Here is a 25,721-nt window from a genome sequence, read left to right as displayed (position 1 = left end):
TTGATCAGTGTATTTCAGTTTGCGGGATTGCAGATCTTTCTTTTTAAACTACAGCTCACCTAGAGCTATTTCAATGTGGATTTTTTGTGCCATTAAGTGTTTTGATGTGTCTGATTACTTTTCAGCAAACCATATCACAAGCCACTGCTGCTAAATATCCTCGAACTGTGCTTCATTCTTCTGTCTCTACCACTGCAAAACCTGCAGGACAAGCTGGGCGAGTGCTTCAGGGCCAAAGCTATACCAGTGTTCAATCAATAAAAGTTGTTGACTGAGTGACTACCTTTCTCACCGGTAGGGGTTTTTAATCAAGGTACCTCTTCCCAGTCTTTTTAGATTTGATGCAGTAAGGCCTAAAGTACATATCATGTTTTTTACCTTTTTCTAAAAAAAGAAGGTTTTTAAAGTAAAAGTGCTTTTATAATGAAACCTGGAGGGGAAAAAAGAACTTGAACTATTGTTCTACCTCCAAACTTTTATTTTTAAGACAAATACTTTTTATTTAAGAAATCTTTTGCACGCTTTTAAATAAAGGATACCATGCGATTTTTGTCTCAATCTCTTGTTTAATCCAAATGACATTGACATCTGTGTTCAAGAGAAAATGAAATTTATTTTTGTTACAAATACTTTTAGTTGCTTATGCAAGTAAGTGTACTTGACATGTACCTTAATTATATCCTACAACAGTGTATTTAAATGGAAAACAGCAGGGTTGCATCATCCACACTGAGGGTCCAGTTTAGGCTAGGTGAGGTACCCAGTCCATCAAATTCTTAAACATTTTCATTTTCCAAGTTTATGTTGCAGAACCTGATGAATATGTAGAGTTCCAAAGATCTGTAGTTTAGATCCCTAATTCCAAAACCTTAACTCTCTGTTCTTCATATTCCTGGGATGCTCTGCAACCGAGTCAAAGAAGGTTGCACACAAGAGGGCAGTTAGGAATTCAGACTAAGATACAGATCACCTTTTTAGTACAAACAGTAGGGTAGGATTCAGCACAAAATAATGCTAGCTATATTCAAACAGAAAAGGCAATTCCATTCCTCCATTACATGATAAAACTATTGCTACTATGTTATAAAGAAGATCATAAAGATAGACATTTACATAATTTTTCAGATATTAAATATATTCAGTAATAAGAAAACCTTTAAACATATTCAGCAGGACACTGCCAAGTATTAATTCAAGATATGAACAAGAAATAGGTAAATAATTGCTAGATTTGTTGTGTATTAAATACTGAATGCTCTTTTGGGGGTATGTATACAGTGTTTTGCCATGATAGAAAATTCTGCAGCCAGCCACACGTGGTGTTTACATGTGACATTTTTGTGTTTGTTCACTACATAAATCAAATGCTACAGTAGAGAGATTTGTCATATTCCTAGCAAGAATTTGTAAAAACCTGAATCCCGAGTGAGGCCAGATGCTAGCTTATTTCTGGAAGTGTTAATTGATTTATACACGTAATTTTCACTTATTAGATTTGATTTTTTCCATGTAGAAAACATCTTATTTACATTTCACATCAAACACAAAGTAGCTGAATTTGCAGTTCCAATACAGAATTAGTTTATGGCTGTTAGGTCAGGTGTAGAAATTGTAAGTGGTGAGTCTTGCTTAGCAGTTATAAACTGCCAGTCAGCCATTCGCTCTTAAATTTTTTATATTTGTATATAGCAAGCATTTCAGGAGTAAAAGTTTTTCTAGGGTGGAAAAAGCTGTACAGCTTCAAAATAGGTTTTTTGTTTCCCAAAAAGATATTTGAAAGCCACTTTCCATCTGGCACGTAATTCCATCATATATGCCATGTTTCGTTGATGAACTCATGAAATGACACATTTCCTGGAGTCCATGCCAATGCAAATCGAAGCTCTGATCTTCTCTGTAAAGGAAGAGAAAACACTTAATTGGTGTGCTCTGCTTTGCACAAGGTCAGACAACTGAGGGGTGGCCAGTCACAATTTATCCATGGGTGCAGAACAGATGAGGGAAGCAAAGTTTGCACATTGTCTTCCTTTAGAAACCTTAAGTCTGACATAAATGCATTTTCTCAAGCAGCCTCACCCCTCAGGAAGGGCAGTCCTAGAAAAGAAGAAAGTGTCCTCCATCCCCACCCTGGCCACAGCTCCCCAGCACGGCAGGTACCTCAGCACGGCACTGCAGTCTCGCAGAGGACACTGTAATGTGCTCTGTATCAACTTACCAGCTAAAGGCTGAAGTCCTGCTTCCACCAGATCTTCATATAGATGTTTAACAGGATTCTGATGAGCCAGCAACGTACCATGTAACCAGATGAGCAACATTCTGTTTCCATGTTCCTTGTAACTTTTTTTCCCTGTCCAATACACGAAGTATTTGTTCAATATGCTGGAAACGGTGTATTTTGTGGTTTTGCACTTTAAAAGTTCCAAGAGGTTTTAAACTTACTTTATTTACTCTTACTACCTTTCTCAACTAGCAAAAAAATGAAGACTAAAGCTTACAAAAGTTTTTTTAAAAATTCTGAAAAGTTTTCTAAAAACCTTGTTTTATCCTAACACTGCTGTTAAGACATAAAAAACACCTAACATCTAATTTTAACACCTAAGTCTTAAAATTAATTTTTCCTTTAATTTTTCCCCAAGGTGTGGAAATATTCCCTGGAGTAGTAGTAACAAGTACAATATGTTCTGTCGAAATACTGTTTTCCCAGCACTTGAGAGGCCTGAAACCAGAAACTCCTGTTTCATGGCAGCTGTGCAGACAGAGCATGAGCAAAATCACTCTGTGCCATGAGGTTCCCCAGGTCCTCACTTGCAGGATGACCCCCCCAAGACTAATATGATGCTCATGGCTTCTAGTTTTGATCTCCAAAGAAGCTTCCTTCAGGCTAAGAGGGAGAGCAGAAGTGTCCTGTACTGCTACAGCACTGCTTCCCAGGAACCAGGGACAAGATTTGTATCTCTTCACTATGGGATACTCACATAGTTTAAAAAGCAACACTGCCTTGTGGAGTTTTTTTATCCTGTGTATTTATGTCTGGCCATTCAGATATTTTTACCTGTCCACTGTTCTTCAATAGCTTTAATTTGTTCATCAGTGAACTTCCAGAACACAGCCAGTTTTTTCCATTCACGGGGTTTTAACTGGTTATATGCTAAATTCCAAAGGGAGGAACGGATTTGCTTGGTCTGTGTACTGTGATCTTGTTTGAAGGACACGCTGAAGTCTGACCCATTACCACTATGGGCTAGATGTGTCTGAAAAACAAAGTAGATGGTAAATTTTATAACAGAGCTGGGAAACTTTGCTCAGTGAGCAGTGTCCTGTTCAGATATAGCTGCTGACAGATGATATGCTCAATGCCTGTAAAGGAACTGTGTATGGCTCATAGAAACAGAACTGAAACAGAGTTCCAGTGTCTGTTGCTATGTATTACTAAATTAAATGCAAAACAAGGTGCCTTCTCTGGTAGTTGATACACAAAAGCAAAGTAACAGTAACTGTTGTGCCAGCACTGCTGTGCTACTTGGCTCTGTATGTCCTGTTTAGAACGCATCTGGGTTTCAGGCAGAGTTCTTACCCTTTTCACCATGGGCACAGCACCTGCTCAACCTGTTCCTGCCTCTGCCCTGTCAGCTTCACTTGGCTGAAGTGGGAACTTCCAGATCCTTTGCTGGCATTAGGTTTATCATAGGGACTCTCATTCTGCAAAGGTCTAAACACCAATGTGCACATATGTGTTGAGCATGGATCTAGTTTCATTCCTTCACAAGTAAAATCACAGAAACCAAAATCACATGGATTTTACCTTCCAGATTAAAAGTGATGTTGCTGTTGTATGCGTAGCTCACCAGAAACAGGAATAATGGGGTTACCTCTCGTTTGGGCATCTTGGCAAAAACCATGTCAATCAGTGATTTCAGTCCTAGCTGAGCTGTGTCCAGGGACATTCCTAGGTAGGCAAGGTCCAGCTAATTTCTATATTTCATTAGGTTTATGTACTAGTCCTGTTTCAAATCTTCAAAGGGAAAAAATTTCTTTCCAAATTTGATAGAAGGTGACAAAGCAGATACTACGCAAAAAAGGAAATGGCAGTAGGCCACAATTTAAAAATGCTAAGCATAAAGTGCTTCATTCCAAATTAAATTCAGAAGAATAGAGCAGGATTATTTACTAACCTTACAAGAGACTTACAGAGAAAAAAGGTCACAATTCAGTAACTAAGCATTGACATGTATGTTTGATTCTATTCATTTGATACAGACTTTATTTCATGCTTCCAGACACATGCAAGGTAAAGTTTAGGACATTCTACAGGACAGCTTCACGGTTTCTCTGATTAGATCCTTTATTTGTGATGTTTAATTAAAAAAAAAAAAATAGCCACAGGAAAAAAAAAACTCAAGCAAACAAAAGAAACTATTGCAGCAGCACAGCTTCTCGTTGCTGCTAAGTGTGTTTTGAGTCAATGGCAAGGTGGGATAGTAACAGCTGCCCTCAAATCCACTTAACCCAGCCTGGACTATGATAGGGAAGGGTTGGGTCAAAGTGATAAATAGAAAAAAGAAACAGAGAGATGACACTCACACTTCAGTATCATGTGCCCTTCCTCTCAGCTTCATGACATTTCCTTTTGTAACTACTGCTTTATCACAAATGATAAGTCAGCTGAATGTAACAAAAAGACAGTCCTTAAAACAATGGTTCAAAAAGCTGTAGTTCCCTGTATGGTAACATCACCTATTGAATAGCCGTATCATATTCCATAGCCATAAGATTTAAGTTGTTCCAATGGCTGCACTCTCAGCTTCAGGCAACAGGATACAAACACTTATGTTTATATTTCCCAGCATCTCTGGTGCTTCTGCAGAAAACCATCTGCTTAACGCTTTTCAGAAAATTCAGTGAACAATGCCAAGAGGTTGAGAACATTATGGGCTTACTGCTGTCAGACTTGTCATGACTTCTGTGGCAACAGACTACTTCTAATTCCTCCTTAAGCCAAAAGAAACAATAATGTACCTCACAATTCCAGCCGAACTGGTGCAAATCAAATGCACAACACAGAGTGTTCCTGGAGGCATTTTTTGCAATAATTAATCTAGATCTGTGATTTGGCAGCCCTGTAACATAAAGTGTTGTATATTTGGCCACTCAGCGCAGGAGTGGGGTGGTAAAACTGGTAATTCCTGTACCTGCTCTGGGACAGGATCAGTATGCTTATATATTTGGCTAACTCAGCAGGAAGCAGGAGTGAGAAGAAAGTCACAAACTGATATGGCAGTTACTTTTAGCCCTTTAGAGAAGCCCATCACTATGCAAGTGTACATTTAAGTAACAACTGGGGAGAGGTGAGAAATTCAGATCACCTAAGCCATGTCCTTCACACTTGTTGCAAAGTTCTTTTCCATCTCATAGATTTAATTTTATAATTAACACACAAGGAACAGAAGAGGGAGCTCTTATTGAGGAAGCTGTGCTCTTGCTAGCAAAGGAGTCACAGACATCTTCACTCTGTTATTTTTTAACCACAGATTTTACTATACCAAAGTGTCCAGGAATCAACGTGGATCCATGTTATCCCAGCCATGATGCTGATGGCACAGTTTGGATTTGGCTTAGAATCTCTCTCCATCCCTTTATGTGAAGAGCATAAGGCAGGAAAATGGCAAGGTCTTCTTACAGTTTTACAGCTAGTCAGGAATAAAACCTGGATGGGCTAGAGACTTTCCCATTCCCAATCCTAACTTTAGTTCATCAAGGCCAGTCTTGCTGCTTGCCAAAAGAAACCACCTCAGCCAAAAGGCACTTCAAAATCAGAATTGGCTTTTCCCTTAGGTATCCTGTGTTTAATGAAAGATCCTCTTACCTGTTTCATGGCAAAATACCTTTCTGCTTTAATGATCATATCTACAATGAGGGCATGATGGCTCCTTGATGCTGTGGCTAATGCAGTTTTTCCATGCTGAAAGCAGAGACAGTGAATCAGAATATTAGCTTGCATAAGTGTGTCATGGAAGAAACACAGGGACTGCTCACAGAGCCCCATCCCTTTTTCCTTTTTTTTCTTTTTTTCAGGAAAAGATATTTACTACAATCTTATGCTTTTGGGTAGCTACAATTCAAGTTCTGTGCTCTGCATAAGCTGTATTCCCTCAGCCAGAGGTGGTCAATTTTCTCCCTCACTAAACTCCCCAGTAAAAAATTCTAGAGAGGTACAGCTGCTTTCAGAAACCTGCACTCAGTCTGCTGCATACTTCATACCTACCAGATTTCAGGCTTCAGTAACTGCATCCATGTTTAAACTACCACAACTACAGTCCATTCTCATGCTATGGTTAAACTGGCATTTCAGATGGATAGGCTGGCAAAGTTGGAAATCTCCAGCCTAAAGGGCAAACCTGTGCCTTGTTTTGGACAGTAAGAAAAGGTGGCTCACAGAATGAAAATTACAGCTCATTACAGCTGAAAAGAACACAACTATAGGATCATGCTTCATGGATGTAGAAAGGGTCACAGTTATTAAAAGCCATGCTGTAATTCCAGCTGTAGAGGTTTGCTCAGTCTACCTGAACCCATCTCTCCTATCAGCATTTCGATGCACAGACAACATGGTGGCTCAAAAGAGATTTCTCTGCAACTGTCTATTTTCAGCAGATCTGCACTGAGTGCAACTGCCTTGGATTTAAATAGGGTGTTGTCCATATAACATGTGCTAGGCATTTCTAGAAAAGTAGATCTAAAAGAAGCCAATCCCTTAATTAGGAGGTTCATTAATTAAATTATAAGGTATTTCAACTCTCCAGATAGTATAAAGTTCCCTAATATACACCTTTTGAGTTCTAGCTTCTGTCTCTGCTCAAGATCATTCTAATTAACCTGTTTTTAGAAGAGCATCACATTGGAAGCCAAGGAACATACATTTCATTAAATCTTTTAGGTATAGGAGTATTTTATATGTGAAGAGTCCAGTGACCACAAGAGGTCCTTGGGCTCACCTTTGGAGAGGTGCTCTGCCTTTCACAGAGGGAGAGAGAGGCAGTGGATAAGGGGGGTATTTCTGTATCCCTGTGCTCGTGCAGACACTGCTGGCATCCTGCATGCACATGTAGCACAGCAGTCTTGCACATAGGGAGCTCTCTGCATGCTATCACTCACAACCAAAGGCAGTTTTATCTGCAGATGAGATGAAGGAGGAGCTCCCCAGAGTGCATTTCCTGACCTCTGACAGGAGCAGATGCATGGCATTCTCTGGAGACCAAGTACTCCTGATGCCAGGGAAGGGAGGCCAGAAAAATACTGTGCAATCAAAGCAGGCTCCCCTTCTTCCTATCTACTATTCAGCAAGGATAACAACTTTTTTGGCATCTCAGCACCAAGTCAGTTCAAAGGGCACTGTACATGCATATGTTCCCAGCAGTGGCATGGTCTCAGGGTCATCCAGCAAACAGGCAAGGAAAAAGCTACTCTATGAAATAAAACCAATGCAGAAAGGTGAATTGTACCAGAACTTGTACTGGCTCAGAGCCAAATTCTCATAGCAAGTCCTGAGCTCTAACAGTGTTGCCGTAACACCAGGGCACTATCTCGCCCAACGACTTGCAGATGCTTAAGGTCATAGGCGATAAGTAATTGTTTGTCTCTGTCTTTGGAATACAAATAGGTCAAAACAATTTCCTACTGGGTAAAGTGTTTAAAGTGGACAAGATTTCATTCTAGGTTGATCCCAATGAGAACTGCAGCCCTTTGGCAAGTGTAGATGATTCTAAATGGAAAGGCTTAACTACAATGCAGCATCTTACCTCAGCATCCCAAAACATACCAACCATGCAACTCACACTCAGAGCCCCAGGCCTCATGTCAGGCTAGGCCAAAACATGACAATCCTAATCCATAAATCTTCACTTCTCATCAGGACAGTTTTGTGCAGGAAAGTTACTTTTTAAAGGGCAAGATGTAGGTCTTAATAAACATCAAATCCATCAACTCAGTCATACTGAATCTCAAGAAAAGTGGTAACAGTGTAAAAGGGAACACTCAATCTTGCAGTAATCTAGCAAGATTTGTTAACATTTGGTTTGGTACTCTGTCCTTTCAGTAGCACTTCCCCAGCAACTTTGCTTTGGTACTTCTTCCAGCCATTGTCATTTTTGCCTCTATCTTTCCAGGCAGAACATCATCTCAGGATTTAAGTATCCACCTGAATGGATCTAGAATGTCACCATGATTCTCAGATGACCTGGAGTGCTAGAGAGCAAACTGTCCCTCACTGCACCTGGTGAAGCTGCATCTCTCTTGGCAATGAACCTGGCTGCAGGTGTGCTGTACAAGCAGCCTCAGGCCAATTTCCTCTCTGCTAGCCTAGATCTTTTTTCCATGAATGATCTCTGGAAGCAGTGTTTATCCTTCAAACCACAGAGCTTGGGGGTTTTACAGATCTTTACCAAAACCTTGTCAGATCTCTTCAAGCTGCAGGTATAGCAATATTAAAAGAAGGCTTCCTTTGTAGTTAGCTTTACTTAGCGAACAAAACTGGCAACACGTGCTTTATGCACCTCTGTAAGGAAGATTCTAAAACAAAAAATCATGTGATCCTTACATGTGTGAGGAACGCAATTTACCTTATCCATGATCTTGAGATTGCAGCCTGACTTCAGCAGCATTTCCACCAATTCCACATTGCCAAGATCAGCTGCCAGATGTAGAGGGGTTTCCTGCCTCTTCAATTAAAGACACCAAATAAATGGATTAAGTCAAACTTACTCCTAGAAGCAGCATGCTCACAGGCTGAATCTAAAATAGATTCACAACAAGAGGCAACCTTGGTGAGAAAATACTGAACAGAGGGAAATCATTTAACTTTTGAGTGATCTGCTGGTTTTGCTTCAGGCAGACAAGACAGCATACGGGATCTCTGCAGGGAAAACCACACGGAAGTTCCAGCTGGCTCAGGAAAGAGTCACTGTTATGCCCCTCTAAAGTACTGTAAACTAACAAGCTTGCTCTCTCTCTTCTCTCTTAAAGCAAGGTGCTTTGGACACAGGGCTTCATTTGTCTGGCAACCCACACCCGTATCATCTTCTCAAGTAACCTTTACCCAGCAGGTAACATGCCAAGACAACTGGATATCCACTGTTTTCAACTCTACATTATACCACATCCATAGCAGAGCTTTTTAGTCATCCCTGCCACAAAGTGATGATACTTTGCAGAAGTCTACCTGCTCCATAACGGGTTCAGTGAACCTGAAACACATACAAAAAAACCCAAAACTAAACCATTAAACCAGGCCAAACCATTAACAAGAAATACAGCTAAAATGGCAGTCGGTTCAAGTAAATCTTTGAGTCTGAAAGGAGCATTGTATAATCTCCACATAGCTACATATACCCAAATATGTATTTATTTATTCTTTTACAGATATTAGAGTAAGAAAATCCAGACATCTGTGCATAAAATGCAGCAGCAGACTATGGAGTAATTGTGGAAGCCCTGTATGCTGTAGTATATTTCTTGGGACACATTATCCTTCCATTATTCACATTATGTTGAATGTTTTGTGCCTGTGCTTCTCTGATGTTGCACGTTTACATTCTGTAAGTCTGGTTAGAAAAGTTCTTTGGCCTTTAGATCTTAATTAAAGGTTTGCACACTAAGAAACACCAGGCTCAGGATTCCACATTAAAAGTCTCATCAGTTAATTCTACAGTTTACACTATGATCACACAACCTCATGTATTTACCTTATCTTTTATTCCCATAAATAGAAAGTATTTTTTTATTCATACACCCTACTTTCTTTCCTGCAGAAATTTAAGGGTACATCAGTACCTGCTGTAGGGCAACTTCAGGCAAGCTAGAGACAAAGTGCAAAGTATTTCTAAAATATATGTTGTAAAAATTTACAGAAATCTCTATTTTATGTGACCAGAAAGTCTTGTCATTATACTTTACTCCAACCACAAATGACAGCCTCTGTCTTCCACAAAAATGTGTATAAATTAATCTCTAGCAATAAAATGAGCAATGGGAAGGGATGAGCCACAGATTTCTCAAAGACTTATCCTTCTTGCTTCTTGCTCCACATGTCATGAGGGAGACCAGGCTGCATTTCCCCATCAGGGAGCCACAGTGGCCCAAATGGGACTCGACAGGCCTGCTGAGTCAGTCCTTCCACAGCTGAGATGTAGGGCTGACGGGGAGGGGGAAGAGAAATTCTCCTTGAAGTGCCACAGATGGCAGGCCAGTCTGCATATAGTTGGACCACTGGAGTCTGTTATGGTCAGGGGCTGATGCATGCAAGCTCTGTACAGAGCAGAAGATCCATGAGCACTGGATGTCATTGAGACTTTTGAAGGCCTAATTGTTGGCCAGGTCACTGTAGTCCATCTCTACCACCACTCCCTCAGGCACTGGATACCTTCTGTGGTAGTTTACTTGTTTGCAGTATCTTCTTTGTTGAGACACTTTCCATTCATGCTCAGTAAGAGCCATCTCCAGAGATTTACAAGTGGCTGCTTCTGTTATGATCCCTTTGTTAATCCCTTAGTCCCTAGAAGTGGACCCCAGCAGCTGGGCTCCCCTACCTTCCCCACACTGGAGCAGTCAGGTAGCAGTGTGTTTGTCTTGGTGACAGATGAATACTTGCTGCTTACCTAAGAGGTCATTCAGAGATAGACACAAGGTAGTTTTGCCTCTGCTGTCATTCTTGTCTTTTTCCTTTCCTGTCCAGGACAGGCCAGGCTGTCTCTTTTGAACCTTCCCTCTTTTGCCTCTCAGCAGGAGCTGCTGTTTCTCTTTCTAACCAAATCAATAAAATCAATATCTACTTCCATAATCTCACCTTGAGTTCTGGCACAATTTTTATATTTGAGGCCTGGGTCTCTGGTTAAAAACAAAGGTGTGACACCTCCAACTATGTGAGTTTCAGCATCCATATGGTGGCTTCAGAGCTTCTCAGTGTCCCTTTGTGTGCTCCTTGATCAGGAAATCCTCATTCTCTTTTGAGGGCACTGGATGGCATCTCGGTAGGCAAGGGCCAGAACCAACACAGCATTGGAAATCCCTGTATTTCATCAGGGCAGGCAAGGCTCCCCTCATTCAGATGGTGTATGAATTACTTAGGACTACATTCCTGCTAAGGCATGAAATCCTAAACCATTGGAGGCAGTAAGAGCCTCAGGCAAGTGCCCAATTCCTTCCACACCATGCCACCTGAGAATCGACTGCCTCTGGGCAAATCCCTGTGTGGCATTCCCAATTAGTTGCTAATTGTTACTCATAACAATGAAAACCATGTTCACAACACACACTAGTATGGTGTCTCAGGCTGCAATACAGGATGTGACCAAAAGTGTGTAGTCTATCGCCATCTGATAAAACCAGGTGGGGCAATCATCTTTATCTTTTCCACCACCCATCCTTCCTCCAAGAAGATATCTTCTGTTAATGGGCCATTGAGTCCCACTGTATGACTGATAAAATTACATCATCCCATTATGAGATGCTCCAGCCAGGGGGAGGAGCCAAACATTTCCTACCTAGATAAAAACTGAGATCTGGAACACCAAGGCAGCCTTTTTCCACTGGATCCCAGAGGAAAACCAGACCTTTCCACATCATCACTGGACCTTTGGAGGAAAACTGCACCCTTCTACAGGACCACTGCTTCAGCTGAACTACATCTGTCATGCAGGAGGACTGCAGCCACCATTTAATGGGACTGCTACCAACACCCTGACTGATGGGGTGTCAGGTTGTATTCTGACTCTGTCAGTGTTTTGGGTTTGTAATACTGTATTTCTATTTTAATTTTCCTAGTAAAGAACTGTTATTCCTATTCCCATGTCTTTGCCTGAGAGCCTCTTAACTTCAAAATTACAATAATTTGGAGGAAGGAGGTATACACTCTTCATTTCAAAGAGAGGCTCCTGCCTTTCTTAGCAGACACCTGTCTTTCAAGCCAAGACATACAGACAGTGTGATTACACAAGGATATTCAAGGAACTGAGTAATGTTACAAGAAGGTGGGAGAGACCTATCATGTGGGAGGAGAAGGGGCAAATGGTATTAATTCCATGCATTCAACATAGCGCCTCTCCAAGGAGGGAAAGGAAAAGGTGTAGTTGTTGATTTTCTCCACGAGATGGTCACCTGAGTACACAGAGAGTGGCATTGTAAGTGGCAAAAACACCACATCAGGCACAAGCCAGTGCTGTTATCATTGGTCTACCAGGCAAAGCAATACAAAGTGATACACAACAGAACGAAAGCAGAAACGGACATCAACAATTATAGGAGGTTTTGTACAGCAAAAAAGAGATCAAGCATGACAGCACCAAAGTAAGTAAGGCACACGTTAATGGTGGATATGATCTACAGTGAACTGATCTGATCTGGCCAACAACTAACCAGTCCTCCAAAGACCACTGACACCAAGCAGGGTGAAAGTAGCCTGGTTAAGGCAAGAAGGACAGCTGTAGCTGCCTGTGGATGGGCTCAGACCAGCATTCTTTCAGTTAACAGATGAGCGCTGCTCACTGATTGCATCACAGAGACCTGTGACCTTGTCATTCAGTGCTGCTGTGTTGCTCAGCTCCACTCAGCTCTGTTCCCTCCCAGCTCCCTGAGCACCCCAGTCGATAAACATGGGCGCACAGAGTGTGAAACAAAGGCCTTGAGGCTGCACAAGGATTGTTCAGCAACAGCTTTAACAGCATCGTTTTACCAGCACTGTGTTGGTCACAGATCTAAAACACTGCATGCAGTGGGTTTCTTCAAGGAAAAATTAACTTCTTTCCAGCCAAATGACATTCTGCACTGGGCTGCCCTGTGAAGCCAGTACCAATGAGACATTTCTGTCATTTATTACACATGAGCCATAACACTTGAGCAAGGCATTGCCTGATCATTTTCTGAGTATACAGCATTGTGCTATCCTTTTCTTGCTCAAAAAATATTAGCACAGCATGTACCAGTGACTAATACATAAGTACACACACAAAAATATTCAGAGGGAACTGCCTCTTCCTTCCTTTTTTTTTGTACTCTGAGCTCATAAGCAAAAGAAAATTCAAGCAAAACCCACAGAATCTCCCCTTTGCCAATAAATTGTGTAAAATCCCAGCTTTTCTTACGTGATTTAAGGAGTTTATGTCGTGATTGGCATCCAAAAGGCTTTTTACTACCGGTAGATTATTACTGATAATGGCTAAATGGAGAGGGGAATTCTTCTGCTGTGGAGGGAAAATAATAAGTTGTTATACTTGGGTCTATTATTACAAGCTTATGCAAACAAGAAAGAGGTGCTTATTGATGCCTGCCCCTTGCAAAGGTGACATGCTCTAGCAGAAGTTCAAGACTGCAGAAAACACACCTGGATGTGTGGAGTTACACCAGAGGTGGGAGCCTGCTCCTGCAACACCCATATAAGCAGGTAAACAAATACAGCTGAGGAAATGCTGAGTGCATGGGGTGTGCATCAGTGTGCCACCACTTAGGAGTGCAGCCAGGCACTCCTCTTAAGTGTTCCTGCCTGGGATGTGCTGCTATCCTGACAACAGAGAGATTAGGGTAATGTTCCTGCTCCCTCAGAAAAGTGGCTTCACCCTTTGTTGAATAGCCTGGAGACAGACTCATTCTGTATTCGGTAAACTGATGTCGAAATCTACTTTCCAGGAACAAACCCTTGTCACATGTTGCTGCTGGATATGCTCTTCGTACTAAAGTGACTTGCTATTATTAAAACATGTGACAAATTACAGCTGGTAAGACAGAGGTTTTATTTGAGTGATTATTTGCTAATATACCCAGGGCACAGATGCAACACCAGTCAAAATCCACACTATGTTGAACCTGTGACGGACCAGTTTCCTGTAAAATACAGCTAAGAATAACTCCATACCAGTTAGTTGCTTCTGCTACAGAAAGTTAATGAGAAGTAGCACAACAACTGCCTGACCTTTAAATCATTTCAAGCACATCATAAATTGTTATTCCTTGATAGGTTTCTGCAAGAGGCCAGTGATCATGGCATAAATCATGAGATCCAGAATTTATTTTCATCCTGTACTGTAGAAGTGGAAAATAATTTCCTATTAATAGAAAATCTCAAATATGTGTAATAACTAAACAGAGAGAGGATTTGGATAATATAAATACCTCTTTCTTTTTAAATTTAAAAGAATGTTGGCATGCAGATTTTGAAGGCACTGAGGATGCATTTACCTGCAGAGGGTGAAAACACTGAAGTATTTATCTACATTTTAATTATCTTTATTCAAAATCATTTTGCCTCTTTGCCCATAGCATTACTCCTGCTAAGTTCAAGCAGGGCACTTTGCTCTTCTTCTCTGAATGCCTGGCTCTTGGTTTAGCCTGGCCGTGTCTACTCTGCACTGCACCAGCCTGCTCAGGCACTCACAGAACCTTGTCTCTATCGGTGTGTGTGTGTTGCTAACCAACATCTAGAAACCAAGTAATAATGTGTAGGAAAAAATTCAAGGAACTACTCAATCTCACTCAGTGATCTGAATTCCCATGAAAAGACAGGACAAGCTGAGCAGCAGCAGAAGAGTTATTCTGATAAACACTCACCTCAGGTTTAGCAACCAGGTCAATATTCTTATCAATAAGAAAAGTAACCAAGGATAGATGTCCATTCTGAATTGCAACCTGCAAAGCATTGCTATTGTTCTGGAAGAAATTTGATAGGAAACGTTACATTTTTATTGATGAAAAAACAGTATTAAAGAGAGGAATAAATATAGGACAATCTTGCATTTAAATTTGTCTTAGTATCCCCTCCACCAATAAAATATTTTGACAAAATGATGCAAAACAAAGCAGATCAGCAGTTAGCATGATGTTTTTGTCAACAGTAAAGGAAATGCCCATTTTTCATAAATCACAACAAACATACTAAAGAACACCAGTATCCTTTAGCTCCACCCAACTTCTAAAAGAGAGACAGATCAGCAGCATCATCTATACTGTGTCATGGACAACAACAATGCCAAGATGTCTTCCTACTCTTAGTTAGTCTTAGACCCTTACCAAGCAAGTACAATCACATTAACACGTAAATCCAGTAAATAGGATGGTTTAAAAATCAATAGAAAACTAAATATAAATAAAATAATGGAAAACAAACTTTTAAAATTAATTTTTACAAAATAATTCTGCTTAAACAAACAAGTTCTCTTTCTGCTGGAGTCATAAACTTCTTGCAGCAGGCTAGCCAAGGCCATTCAGCAGATATGAGTTGGACTACAGCTCAGATATCAGATGTAGAGAACAAGTTTGTTATCAAACCAGTCACATACACTGCCAAAAAGGAGGATTTTCAGTTATCTTAGTTGGTTACATTTTCTAGGCATATGTTGTAGTAGTGGGCATACAGGAAACAAAAAGCTCCACCACAGTACTCCATCAAATAAGACTAATGTTGCTTTTCTTCTACATTGGTTTTATTCTGATAGTACTCTCTACATTCCCCATTCTATTTTCCCCCTTGTTTCATAAAATAAAGCAGAGCAAATATCCTTTATTAGTAAGGTCCTTTCCACAGTATGTCCCACTAAGAGGGATACTGTGTACATACCTGAGTTGAAACATTGATGTCACTCCCTGCCTCCAGTAAGAGTTCAGCACATTTTTCATGACCTCCTTCAACAGCCAAGTAAAATGGAGTTTCTCCATTCTAGAGCAAGAGACAAAATGTCTGTTCCAATTTAAGCCGTGGGACTACAATACCAGGACACAAAAGACCTACGGTAGGCTGCATCGGGCTCATCCAACTCTTGAATGCCATGGCTACTCACCAACAGTTAAGCAACAGATTGTTTATCTGGACAGATGTATATAGTAAGGTTTGCAATACAGAAAACTATTTCATTAGTATTAATCATGCTTTTTTTGGTGGGCAGCAATTGTTGCCATTCTATACCAGGCACCACCACTAATATGCTACTACAGTTATTCCAATTTCTGTCAGTACAATGCCATGAATTTCTGACAAATTCACAACCCCAAGTGCTAGTTATAAGGAAAGCTTTGAGCAGAAAAGTCCTGTTTCATACTTATTTCAAATCTTTTCACACTGAAGGAGTCTCCATGTCTCTACCGCAAGTCCATAACATGGGATACATCAGCTACACAATGATCTAATTCCTGCTCCTCAACATCTAAAATACACAAAGGTTTAATGGAAGCTACTCTAGTGTTTCAACAATCACAAAGGAATCAATAAATCCTAATTTTTCTTTGCTTAAAATCCTGACATTATTCTGGTAAACCTAATACATTTTAGTACATTGCTCACACTATGGGAAGAGAGATCTGTTCATACCCAGACCACAACATCTTCAGCTGGATGGGAAGGTCACACGATTAGCCATGCAAAGGCAGGGGCACAAGCAGCACAGGTTTTGTGTTTGCAGAAGCAACATTCTTAGAGGAGCCCTGGAAACACTCGGGCTCCACATTTCGAAGAGGCTCGTGTGCCTCACAAGAGGTACAGCTGAAAATAGCAGACAAGTTGGATAAGAGGGAACTTCTTAACTCATCAGTCTGCCACTGATAAAGGAAGAGGAGGGCCTTGGATAGGAGTTACTAATTTTGCCCACTGGCCCAGCAGAACAAACCATCAGCCATATGGCAGGTTCCTACAGTGGGCATGCCAGCCCACAACAAAGGAAATTACCTTGCCGAGGTTGTTCCAGCTGCCCCATAGAAGAAACAGAAAAGACATGAACCCTTTGCAAAGCAAGAATGCTGAGATGAGCAGTTAGTGTGCATTTCCTTCTTCCACTCCTTGTTTAAGCCTTAAAATGAAGCTCAGGAGTGCATTAACTCAGGGATACAGCCTTCCCAGTTAATAAGCAATTGATGAATAAGCTGGCTGAGCTCATCAACACTAACCCAGGAAAGCAAACTGGGTAGGCAGTGTCTGCAGCCAGTTTTGTGCTACTGAGTTCAGATGGACAAGGTACAAACCTGAGACCCCCTCTGCTGAGGTGCCTGTGATGGTATGTGCTTGGTATGCAAGTCAAACTGGCTCAATGAATAGGCTGAAAAGCACCAGAAGTGCTTAAAAGTGAGATGTTAGAAGGAATGGGATCACATGACTAAAAATGATGGATAACAGAAAGCAAGGGAGGTTTAGCCTTCCTTCCTCTGTTCTCTTCTGCCAGTAGTTACGCAAGGGCTTGCCAAATGCAGGAGAGGATGTGTGTAAGGATAGAGGACAGAGGAAGACACTGAGGGAGTAACTGAGTAAGTTATTAAACAGGATGTTTCCTTGTTAAAAAAAAAAAGTTAAAGTTACTAGGAAACCTAGCAAGACAACTGAAGTCTCCTCAGTGCCACATCTCTTCCTGTGAAATTTGATTTTTTAGAAAATTTTTCAAACCTCTAACTGTATTTCTTTCAACAGTTTAGTATACTTACCTGATTGAGGTCATTTATTTCTTCCCATTGTTCAAGAAGAATTTCTACAACTTCACTGTGACCATTTTTGGCTGCTAAATGCAATGCTGTGTTTCCCACCTTGAAATTAAAATGTCAAATAACGTATTTTAAAACCCAGAAAAAAGACATTAACTAAAACCAACACAAAACCCTTGGTCTTTTACATTTAACCTCTCTTACACACGGAGGGGGAAGCAGCTACACACAGCATGTGCCAAGATTCAATCTAATGCTGCTGATCCAGTTGGTTGTCTGAAAACTTCAGTGTTTACCAGCAAAAAGATCTGAAATTCTAGCTCCTTACAAATTAATCAGAGGAAAACTTCAGATACTGGCTCCCACAAAGATAGGTACTACACTGAGCCCCCGAGGCCACCGATTTAAAGAGCCCAAAAAAAAAGCCCATGTCAGCGTATTGAAATTTGTCATGGCTTTGATATCAAAATTGCAATCTTTGATCTCTGTCATGGTTGGTGCAATTTCTTTCCAGGAAATAAAGAAATACAAAACAGAAACAAAACCAAAATCAAATAACACACCACTAAGCAAATAAAAGCAAAGAACAACTTCAGGCAGAGCAGCAGATTTTGAACTAAAAGAAAACGCAAGCAGACAAAATAGTATAAAAATGGCTAAAAAACAATTAGAAGAATTCTAACTCTCAGAAAAAAGAGAGTCCAGAACACTTATTCATTCATAACATTGAGTGGGAAGATGTGGGAATCCTTTTTACCGTTGATGGTTACAGTGACTGAGTTTGGTGAGCCAGGAATTTAGTTTCTGTCCTGGCTTCTAACCTAATTTTGCAGGACCACAGTGTTTACCTCCTGGTGCTGTTGACACCTTTAACCTGCTAGGTGTCTGTGACAATACTGTCTTTCAACCTCTGCTGACAAACTGCTTAGTACAGCAGAGCTCTGGGTGGCACTGCAGCTTTTAAACTACTACCAGAAATACCAACAAAACCAACATCACCTCCTGAGTACTTACTTATGTGGTTCAGTAAATGCAGCACCTGACAATTTCACAATTTTAAATGTATTTGTCCTTGCAGTGCCTCAGATGCAGAGAAATATTAACTTGCTCATTCCATAAATAGTCAAGTAAGGAACAATAAATTCAAGAGCAGACTTTGAAAATTACTAAGATGGCTTAAAATGCAGTGTCAAAGCAAACTCAATCAGATTGAAGTGTTAAGGTACTGCTGAAAAAGAATTTTTAGGTGTTTATTTGAATCCTGAAACTTTTAAACACCTTTGAAAAATTGGTCACACAGATGAACAGAGTAAAACACTGGGAAATGCAACCTCCAGAACAGAGACTGACACCATTATGAACAGGCTTTCCCACTTCTCTCAACAGAAAACATATGCTAGCCTTGCTTTTCATAAATTATGAATGTGTATGGAAAAGTCTCCCAGCAATCATTCTGCTGCCTTCCCTTTATCACTTAAAAATCATCATCCTTTATATTTGTTGGTCCCATATATCACCGTAACATCTATGCAGCACACTCAGATATTCGATTGTATAATATACACAGTGAAAGAAAATAGTCTTATAAGCACATTTGTAGTTGTACTTCTGTAGAAAATAAACATTTACCTCATCTTTTTCAGACGTAAATAGCTTCAGAGCAATCAAACTTTTTATCATGTCAACATGGCCTTTTTCAGAAGCCAAAAGAAATGGCTTTCTACCCTTCTAGAAAACAATTATGGAGAGAAACATAGTGTTACAGAAAGTAAAAATATTTTACTTCTAGTTACTAGAAATATAGCATGCATATGTATACGTGTATCCTACATTAAAATTTATATATTAATACAATAATAGATTATAGATGTGTATTAATACAATATTAATACAATAGTTGATACATAGAAGAGCAGTAATTTAAAATATATATTTAGTGTATAAAAACAGATTATACATCTTGCATATCCTGAATAAAAAATATAAAAACTGTTTAGAAATGGTTAAAAAGTGGAAAATGCATTCAGAATCTTTTAGTCCTTATTTTTTTATATCCTAATCTTATTTTTATAATCTTATTTTATATCCTAATCTTTATTTTTTTTCCACTATGAAAATATTTATCAAAAGAACTGTCTGAGAATGCTCAAAAACAGGCAGCAAAGAAATTATTTCCATAAGTTAATTTGTTTGATCCAAATTCTGGAAACAGAGACCAGAATGGCATATCTCAGAAGTTTCATCCAGGAGGCCTGAATTTAGCACTGTACATTGTAGAGGGTTTTGGTAGTATTGAACTAAAAATACTTTCCAAACCACTTACAAACTCAGCTGCAGAAAGTTATCTTGACACAAAACTATACTACTCTTCAGACAGTAAGATATATAAACAGCTAGGTAAAATGGCTTCGTATCATGCCTGATAGTGCCTATAGAAAAGTCTAGGGAAAAAATGCACACACCTCGTAGAGAATTATGGTGCAACCTCAACAGGTGGTTGAGAAGGTGCTTCCTCACCTTTCCTTTCCAAAGGCCTAAACCTTCAAAGGTATTTTCTCTTAAATTAACTCTGTTTAGTCAGACTTGTCATTTGTAAAAAGGATTCAGAATTTTGCACACTTAGGTCAATAAAATCCAAGAAATGCAGAAAAAATATGGGAGATTTGTTCTTTAGGTGTCAGCTCTCACAGGAATAAGTTTTCTTATCTGACTTAGCCACACAGCATTTCAAAACAAGATCCCAACACTGTAGAAATTAAAAATAAAAACAGAGAAAACCTGATGAGGACAAGGCACTGTTGGAGAGTCAGTGCACCTCTGTAGGATGGCTGCACATAGTTCTATGCTCTACTTTGATGAAACATGGCCAGGCTGGCCATAATTGGCAGATTTTGGTAAGGGCAGGGGTCTGTGAAGGTGAGCTGTGTAGGAAATGTCAGAGGCTGCCCTGTGCTGGTCACAGACACTTCCAGCTGGCTCCACTGTGGACCAAACTGTCCCACAGTGTGCCAACATTTAACCCACCATAGAACCAAACGATGCCTCTGTGAAAATGTATTTAAGAATGGCTGGGCACTGCTGTGGGGAGGATGCACAAGGGGAGATACAGGAGGAGACACGAGAAGATGCATGGGAGCAGACACAGGGGAAGGTACACCCTCAGGGTGCCTGCAGCCCATGCAAGAAGCTTTCTGGAGCAGAGGAAAATAGTAAGAAGCAAAGAGCAGAAGAAGAGGAATCTACTGAGGACTGAACCCAACCTCTTCTTCCTCCCATTGCCTTACCATGACTGAGCATCACATGCAGCAAAAGCAAGGACAGCAGAGGGTGTCTGCAGTCCAGCTGAAAGACGGAGGAAAGGTGTTGCCCCTAAGTGCTTGTCTGGCTGTTTCTTTTACCTGTTTCTCAATACCCAGGTCAGTAATTAAATGTACATGTAACTGTCAATAAATTAAAATTCATTGAAATTCCCCAAGTCATGATTGTTTCCCCCAAAACAAAAGCCTCATGACATCAAATAAATAAACAGAAGTGCACTGTACCCCATCAGGTTTGTTCAGGTCATTCAGATGCAGATCTTGCAGGAAATAATCAACTATTTTAATGCTATTGCTCTGAGCGGCAAAATGCAGTACATTCATTCCTTCCTGAAAAATGGTAAATCAATCTGTAAGAATGTTTGGGTTTTTTTTTTTTGCAATATAGACATGTTTAGGGTTGGTAAAAATTTGTCATCCACAAACCTCATTCTTAGCCTTTTGATCAACACCTGCTTTAACCAATTTTCGCATAATATCCAGATTTCCAGTCCAAGCTGCAAGATGAATCACTGTCAGGCCATGCTTCAAATAAAATGACAAAGGCAGAAATTACCATCAAAATACTTCAGTCCAAATGTCTTTAAATTTTTTTTATTGATTCAGTGTATTAGCAGGTTCCAATCTGCAGGCTTTCAGAAAAGCAATATGAACACTTCACAGTGTGGGTGGGATTCATCTCACTTAAATTAAGCTAAATGCAATAAGACCTAGGATAAGAGTAAGATAAATGTTTGACCTCTTCTTGACAGATGATTTGCATCTCTAGAGAAGGACTCATCCCATTTTAAGACAGAGGGGATTAAGTCCTACCTGGAAATTATTTTCTCTCTCCAGAAGCCACGCAGATAGTAGATAGTCCTGGGTGCAGTGGATGACATTCCAAGTGATAATATGCAATTACTACATTTCCATAAGTCACTATTATTTTCCATTTAGGCCTCTTTCCAGTGTTCTCACCTCTCAAATTCTCTAAAAACCTTTTCTCTTATAGAAGAAAAAGAACCCTCCTTTTAATATCTTAAATACAAAAGGGCTAGCTCAACCCTGTGCTGGTGCAGCCTCACCTTGAATGCTGGGGACAGTTTTGGCTGCAACAATACAAAGATATAAAGCTATTAGAGAGTATTCAAGAGAGAAACACAAAAATGGTGAAGGACCTTGAGGGGAAACCATATGAAAAGCAACTGAGGTCACTTGGTCTGTTCAGCCTGGAGGAGACTGAGGGGAGACCTCGCTGCAGTTACAGCTTCCTTGTGAGGGGAAAGGGAGAGGCAGGCACTGACCTGGCAGGAGCAGAGGGAATGGCATGGAGATGTGTAAGGGGACGTTTAGGGTGGATATTAGGATACCTCCTCATGTACCATGTGCTGCACTTCTAATCATTCTAGAGTTTGGCAGTTTGCCAGAGGGAGACCTGACACTCCTGGTGCACATTAAGTTGAACGTAAGTCAGCAGTGTGCTCTTGCAGCACACAAGGCAAATATCCTTGGCTGCATTAGGTAAACACTGTGACCTGGCCATGGGAGGTGCCTTGTGCTCACTCAAGTATTCAAGTTATCCAATACTTTGGGCAATGTGTTTTTCCTTTAAATTATTTTTTTTTCATATAAATATGTGCAGTTCTAAGACAAACCAGAGTTTTTACTGCAAGCTTTTAATTTTGCACAGCTGGGAGCACAAGAAAGATATCTACTTTCACTGTGCCTCGAAGGTGTTCCAATACACGTGAATCGAAAGAAGTAAGCCAGCTTACCTGATCTGCCATGTCAAGTCTAGCTTTGTGATGAAGAAGAAAATCCACCACGGACACATGGCCTCCCGCAACAGCAAAATGGAATGCAGTGCGCTTCAGCTGGAATAACCAAAGCTTGCTTTGTCAGGTCTGTAATACAGTCCTTTTCCCTGTGTAGGTGCTCAAGGTTTTGGAATACTCTGCTTGTTACCAAATGTACCTGTTCATATATATATAGTATTTCATATTTCTCCTTCAACAGTCACACTTGATTTTTATCTACATATTTTGTTTTGTTTCCTTGGATAGAATTTAGATATTGATCTTAGAGAATTCTTGTAAAAACAGAATGATTTTGTTAGTCTACATAGTATTGTCTCTTCATTGAAATGTCAAAATGGGATTAAGTAGTCAAACACTATGTAGGGGAGGTGCATGCAGTGCAAGAAGCATCCTTGTTTATTATTCTATTGCATGGTGTAGTTTGAATAGCTGAGGACTACATGTACACAGTTAGATTTGCTTTTGACATCCTCCTTGCTTTTGACTAAACCTTTGCATTGCAAGCCAAGATTTATGCCTCACTCAGTCTTAGTCACCTTCCCAGACTGAGTCATCATCTACGTAAAGGAAAGTTACCACCTTGCAAACAGTGAGTAACTTTACAGAGGTGAATGGACTCAGTGCTTCTCAAGACTTCCATTAAGTAATTAGTGGTATATATTTAAAAGGGATTTGTTAACTTGAATTAAATTTTATTGCAGAGAGTTTTGCACTGTTTTGCTGAGTTAAAGGGTACATAAATGGGTTTAACATAAGTCACTGTTTCCATACAAAGATGTCTAAGAGACTTTATCAATTAATTTTAAAAGTCAGTTCAGATTTGTTTTCTTAGCTTCTCTAAAGATGATTCAACTTCTTAGTGTATAAATTTAAATTTACAACCAAATGTATCAAAAGGAATAAAAAGTTGGGATTTATGATGTGTATTTATGTCAGAAAAATAGCCTTTTGTACTATAGAAAGAGTACTACCAAAGAGCTCATATTTTGACAGTCTTTCTTATTTGGCTTGAGAGTACAAGGGCAGGAATGATCAACATTAACAAAACAAATGGCATTGCTAGCATAAGCTACATCCCTACTAGGACAATTAATCCAAGCACAACCCCTCTCCACCTATGCTAGTAACTCTCATGCTATAGGTCTAATTTAAAGTTGACAGAGTAAAGTTTCAAACTACTGGACTGAAAAATGCATTTAGTTTAACTTCCTGAATTCTGGAAAGCAAGAAAGAAGAAAGAACTATTTCTAAGTGACCTTTTAGAGTATAATGCAATTGATACTCTAAGTATGCAGGAGAAGTGTGCTCAGAGGAAATGTTTGTCTCCTTGTCCGTTTCTTAAACAAATCCAGGAATGCACTATACTAGCTTCTAAATTCCCACGTGGGTGAAAATGCATGTGGGCAAGGGAAGCAAATTTTTTCAGAACCCAGAATAAGTAAACTGGATACTCACGGATAGATGATTCATAAGTAAACATTGAGAGGACACGGTTATGCAAAACTCCCAGATTAATATGACTGCTTCGTTGCTATTGAACTACCTCTCATGTGGAACACAGTGATGTATTTAGCTGCTGTGAAGCATCCTTAGATTTTAGGCCTAGTGTTGAAGTCAGCATAAGAAATGCATTTTTGTGTACCTAGGGTAAATCTGAACTCTGAGCTCAGGCTGGAGCCAGAGGATGTTGTAGAATGCTCCCACAGTTCATGCAAACCAAAGAGTAATACTTCTTTCTAGAAATTTGTAATGCTAGCAGCATTAATCCATTCTCAAAGTGACTCAGACAGATGGAGAACTTGAGAAACTGGTCACCAAAGAGCTCTGGGGAAACACCAGAGCAGGGGCACAACTGAGAAGTCCTTAGATGCCAATGTGATACACTGACTACTGCAAAACCTGAGAGTTATGCTGTACAAATCTTAATGTCCATAATGGCTGTAGGAAATGATTTGTCATCAGATCCTAGAGGGAACTTCTGCAGCCTCACCACCTTGCAGCTGAGGGGCATGCTGGCCTTCCCCCACGAAACCCCAAGGAGTCACCCCTCATATCAGTGATCTGTCAGGCACTTCATACTCACAGTATCTACAGCATTTATATCAACATTCTTTTTAAACAGCTTTTCCATGGTATCCAAATTATTCATTTTAGCAGCATATTGAAATTCTCTCTCATCTGGTAGTACTGTGGGAAAACATGATAAAAACCCCCATATTATTAAAAAAGTAGCCATAACCAACATAAGGGATGATTATACTATTTATATCTGTTATTTTTACTGATTTAATGTTATGAGAATCACTTGCTTCTCATCATCAAAGCATTTCATGACTATGTTTTTCTCCTTTAGAGACATCTGGCTGATATTACGAGTTTCAACTTTTAAGTGCAACTAAAGGGACACTTCTCAACGTGGATTACCAGAGTTTTCACTCATAGGAACAGTTTGTTTATGAAGCTCCTAGTATCTAACTGCACCCCAAATTACTGCATAGGCATAGCAGTGAATGCTATAAACTGCAGCATTTATTTCCTATACTTCGAGAAATTGTTCCATTTTAAAACACACCACCAAAACACAATATGTGTAAAGCAGTAACCAAACAGTGTGACATGACTGGAAAACAAACCAAAACAAACAAAACCCACTTCTAAACTGAGACATTCCTTTAAAGTCTCCATTCAAAAATTAGTATTTGTTTGGTCAGCTAAAGTAGTTACAAGGCATATTCAGTAACTCTGTAAAGTAAAATTCCAGTCTCTGATAACTAGTTTAACTGGAGGTTAGAATATTTTTCATGTTTCTGCCATAACATTTAATTAAGCATTTAAAAGAAAATCATGTAGCAGCTACACCAACTGCAAAAATGCTAGTAGACGATTTTAATCCAATAGTATGTCACACTTTAAATATAATCAGTTAGTTGTCTTCTGTCTAGAATATTGTGGGCTGAAGGCCACTTGTCCAGTGATATCACCAAAGAGGCACCATTTTGTTGGACCAGAAACTACAGGAATTATCTATTCCTTAGAGCCCTCTCAGGCTAGTTCACCCTACAACATTATGTCCAAGTTCATTATTGCCTAATAAGGACACAGCTTGAAGCAGTATGACTGCAGAGCATGCCAAGGAAAATCAGGATGGTGTTCACTTAATTTTTTT

At 39.8% G+C, this 25,721-nt stretch overlaps 2 protein-coding genes across 6 annotated transcripts in view; one reads left to right on the top strand and one right to left on the bottom strand.

Moving 5' to 3' along the window:
- Positions 1-2,375, top strand: part of POC5 (POC5 centriolar protein) — a 30,537-nt gene extending 28,162 nt beyond the window's left edge. For 2 of the 5 annotated variants that reach the window (XM_088156579.1, XM_014887870.2), the window contains one exon: positions 126-546. In XM_088156579.1, coding sequence (XP_088012705.1) covers positions 126-275 — 150 coding nt within the window. In that variant the 3' untranslated portion in view covers positions 276-546. Of the gene's footprint in view, positions 1-125; positions 547-2,067 lie in introns of those variants that run through there. The other 3 variants (XM_088156576.1, XM_088156578.1, XM_088156577.1) reach the window with 3 other exon arrangements.
- On the bottom strand, positions 547-24,481 carry ANKDD1B (ankyrin repeat and death domain containing 1B). The gene is made up of 13 exons (XM_014887750.2): positions 22,514-24,481; positions 21,183-21,281; positions 20,982-21,086; positions 19,069-19,167; positions 17,443-17,541; positions 15,596-15,694; positions 14,590-14,688; positions 13,131-13,229; positions 8,616-8,714; positions 5,864-5,959; positions 3,053-3,251; positions 2,216-2,347; positions 547-1,894 (listed from the first exon to the last, which is right to left on the bottom strand). Exons 1-13 carry the CDS (start codon positions 22,523-22,525, stop codon positions 1,836-1,838), a joined length of 1,296 nt encoding a protein of 431 aa, XP_014743236.2. The 5' UTR covers positions 22,526-24,481; the 3' UTR covers positions 547-1,835.
- Positions 24,482-25,721: the final 1,240 nt, after the last annotated feature.

This window comes from Sturnus vulgaris, chromosome Z, assembly GCF_052056855.1.
Source record: "Sturnus vulgaris isolate bStuVul1 chromosome Z, bStuVul1.hap1, whole genome shotgun sequence".
NCBI classification, from domain to species: Eukaryota; Metazoa; Chordata; class Aves; order Passeriformes; family Sturnidae; genus Sturnus; species Sturnus vulgaris.
This window is presented reverse-complemented; position numbering and strand designations above follow the sequence as displayed.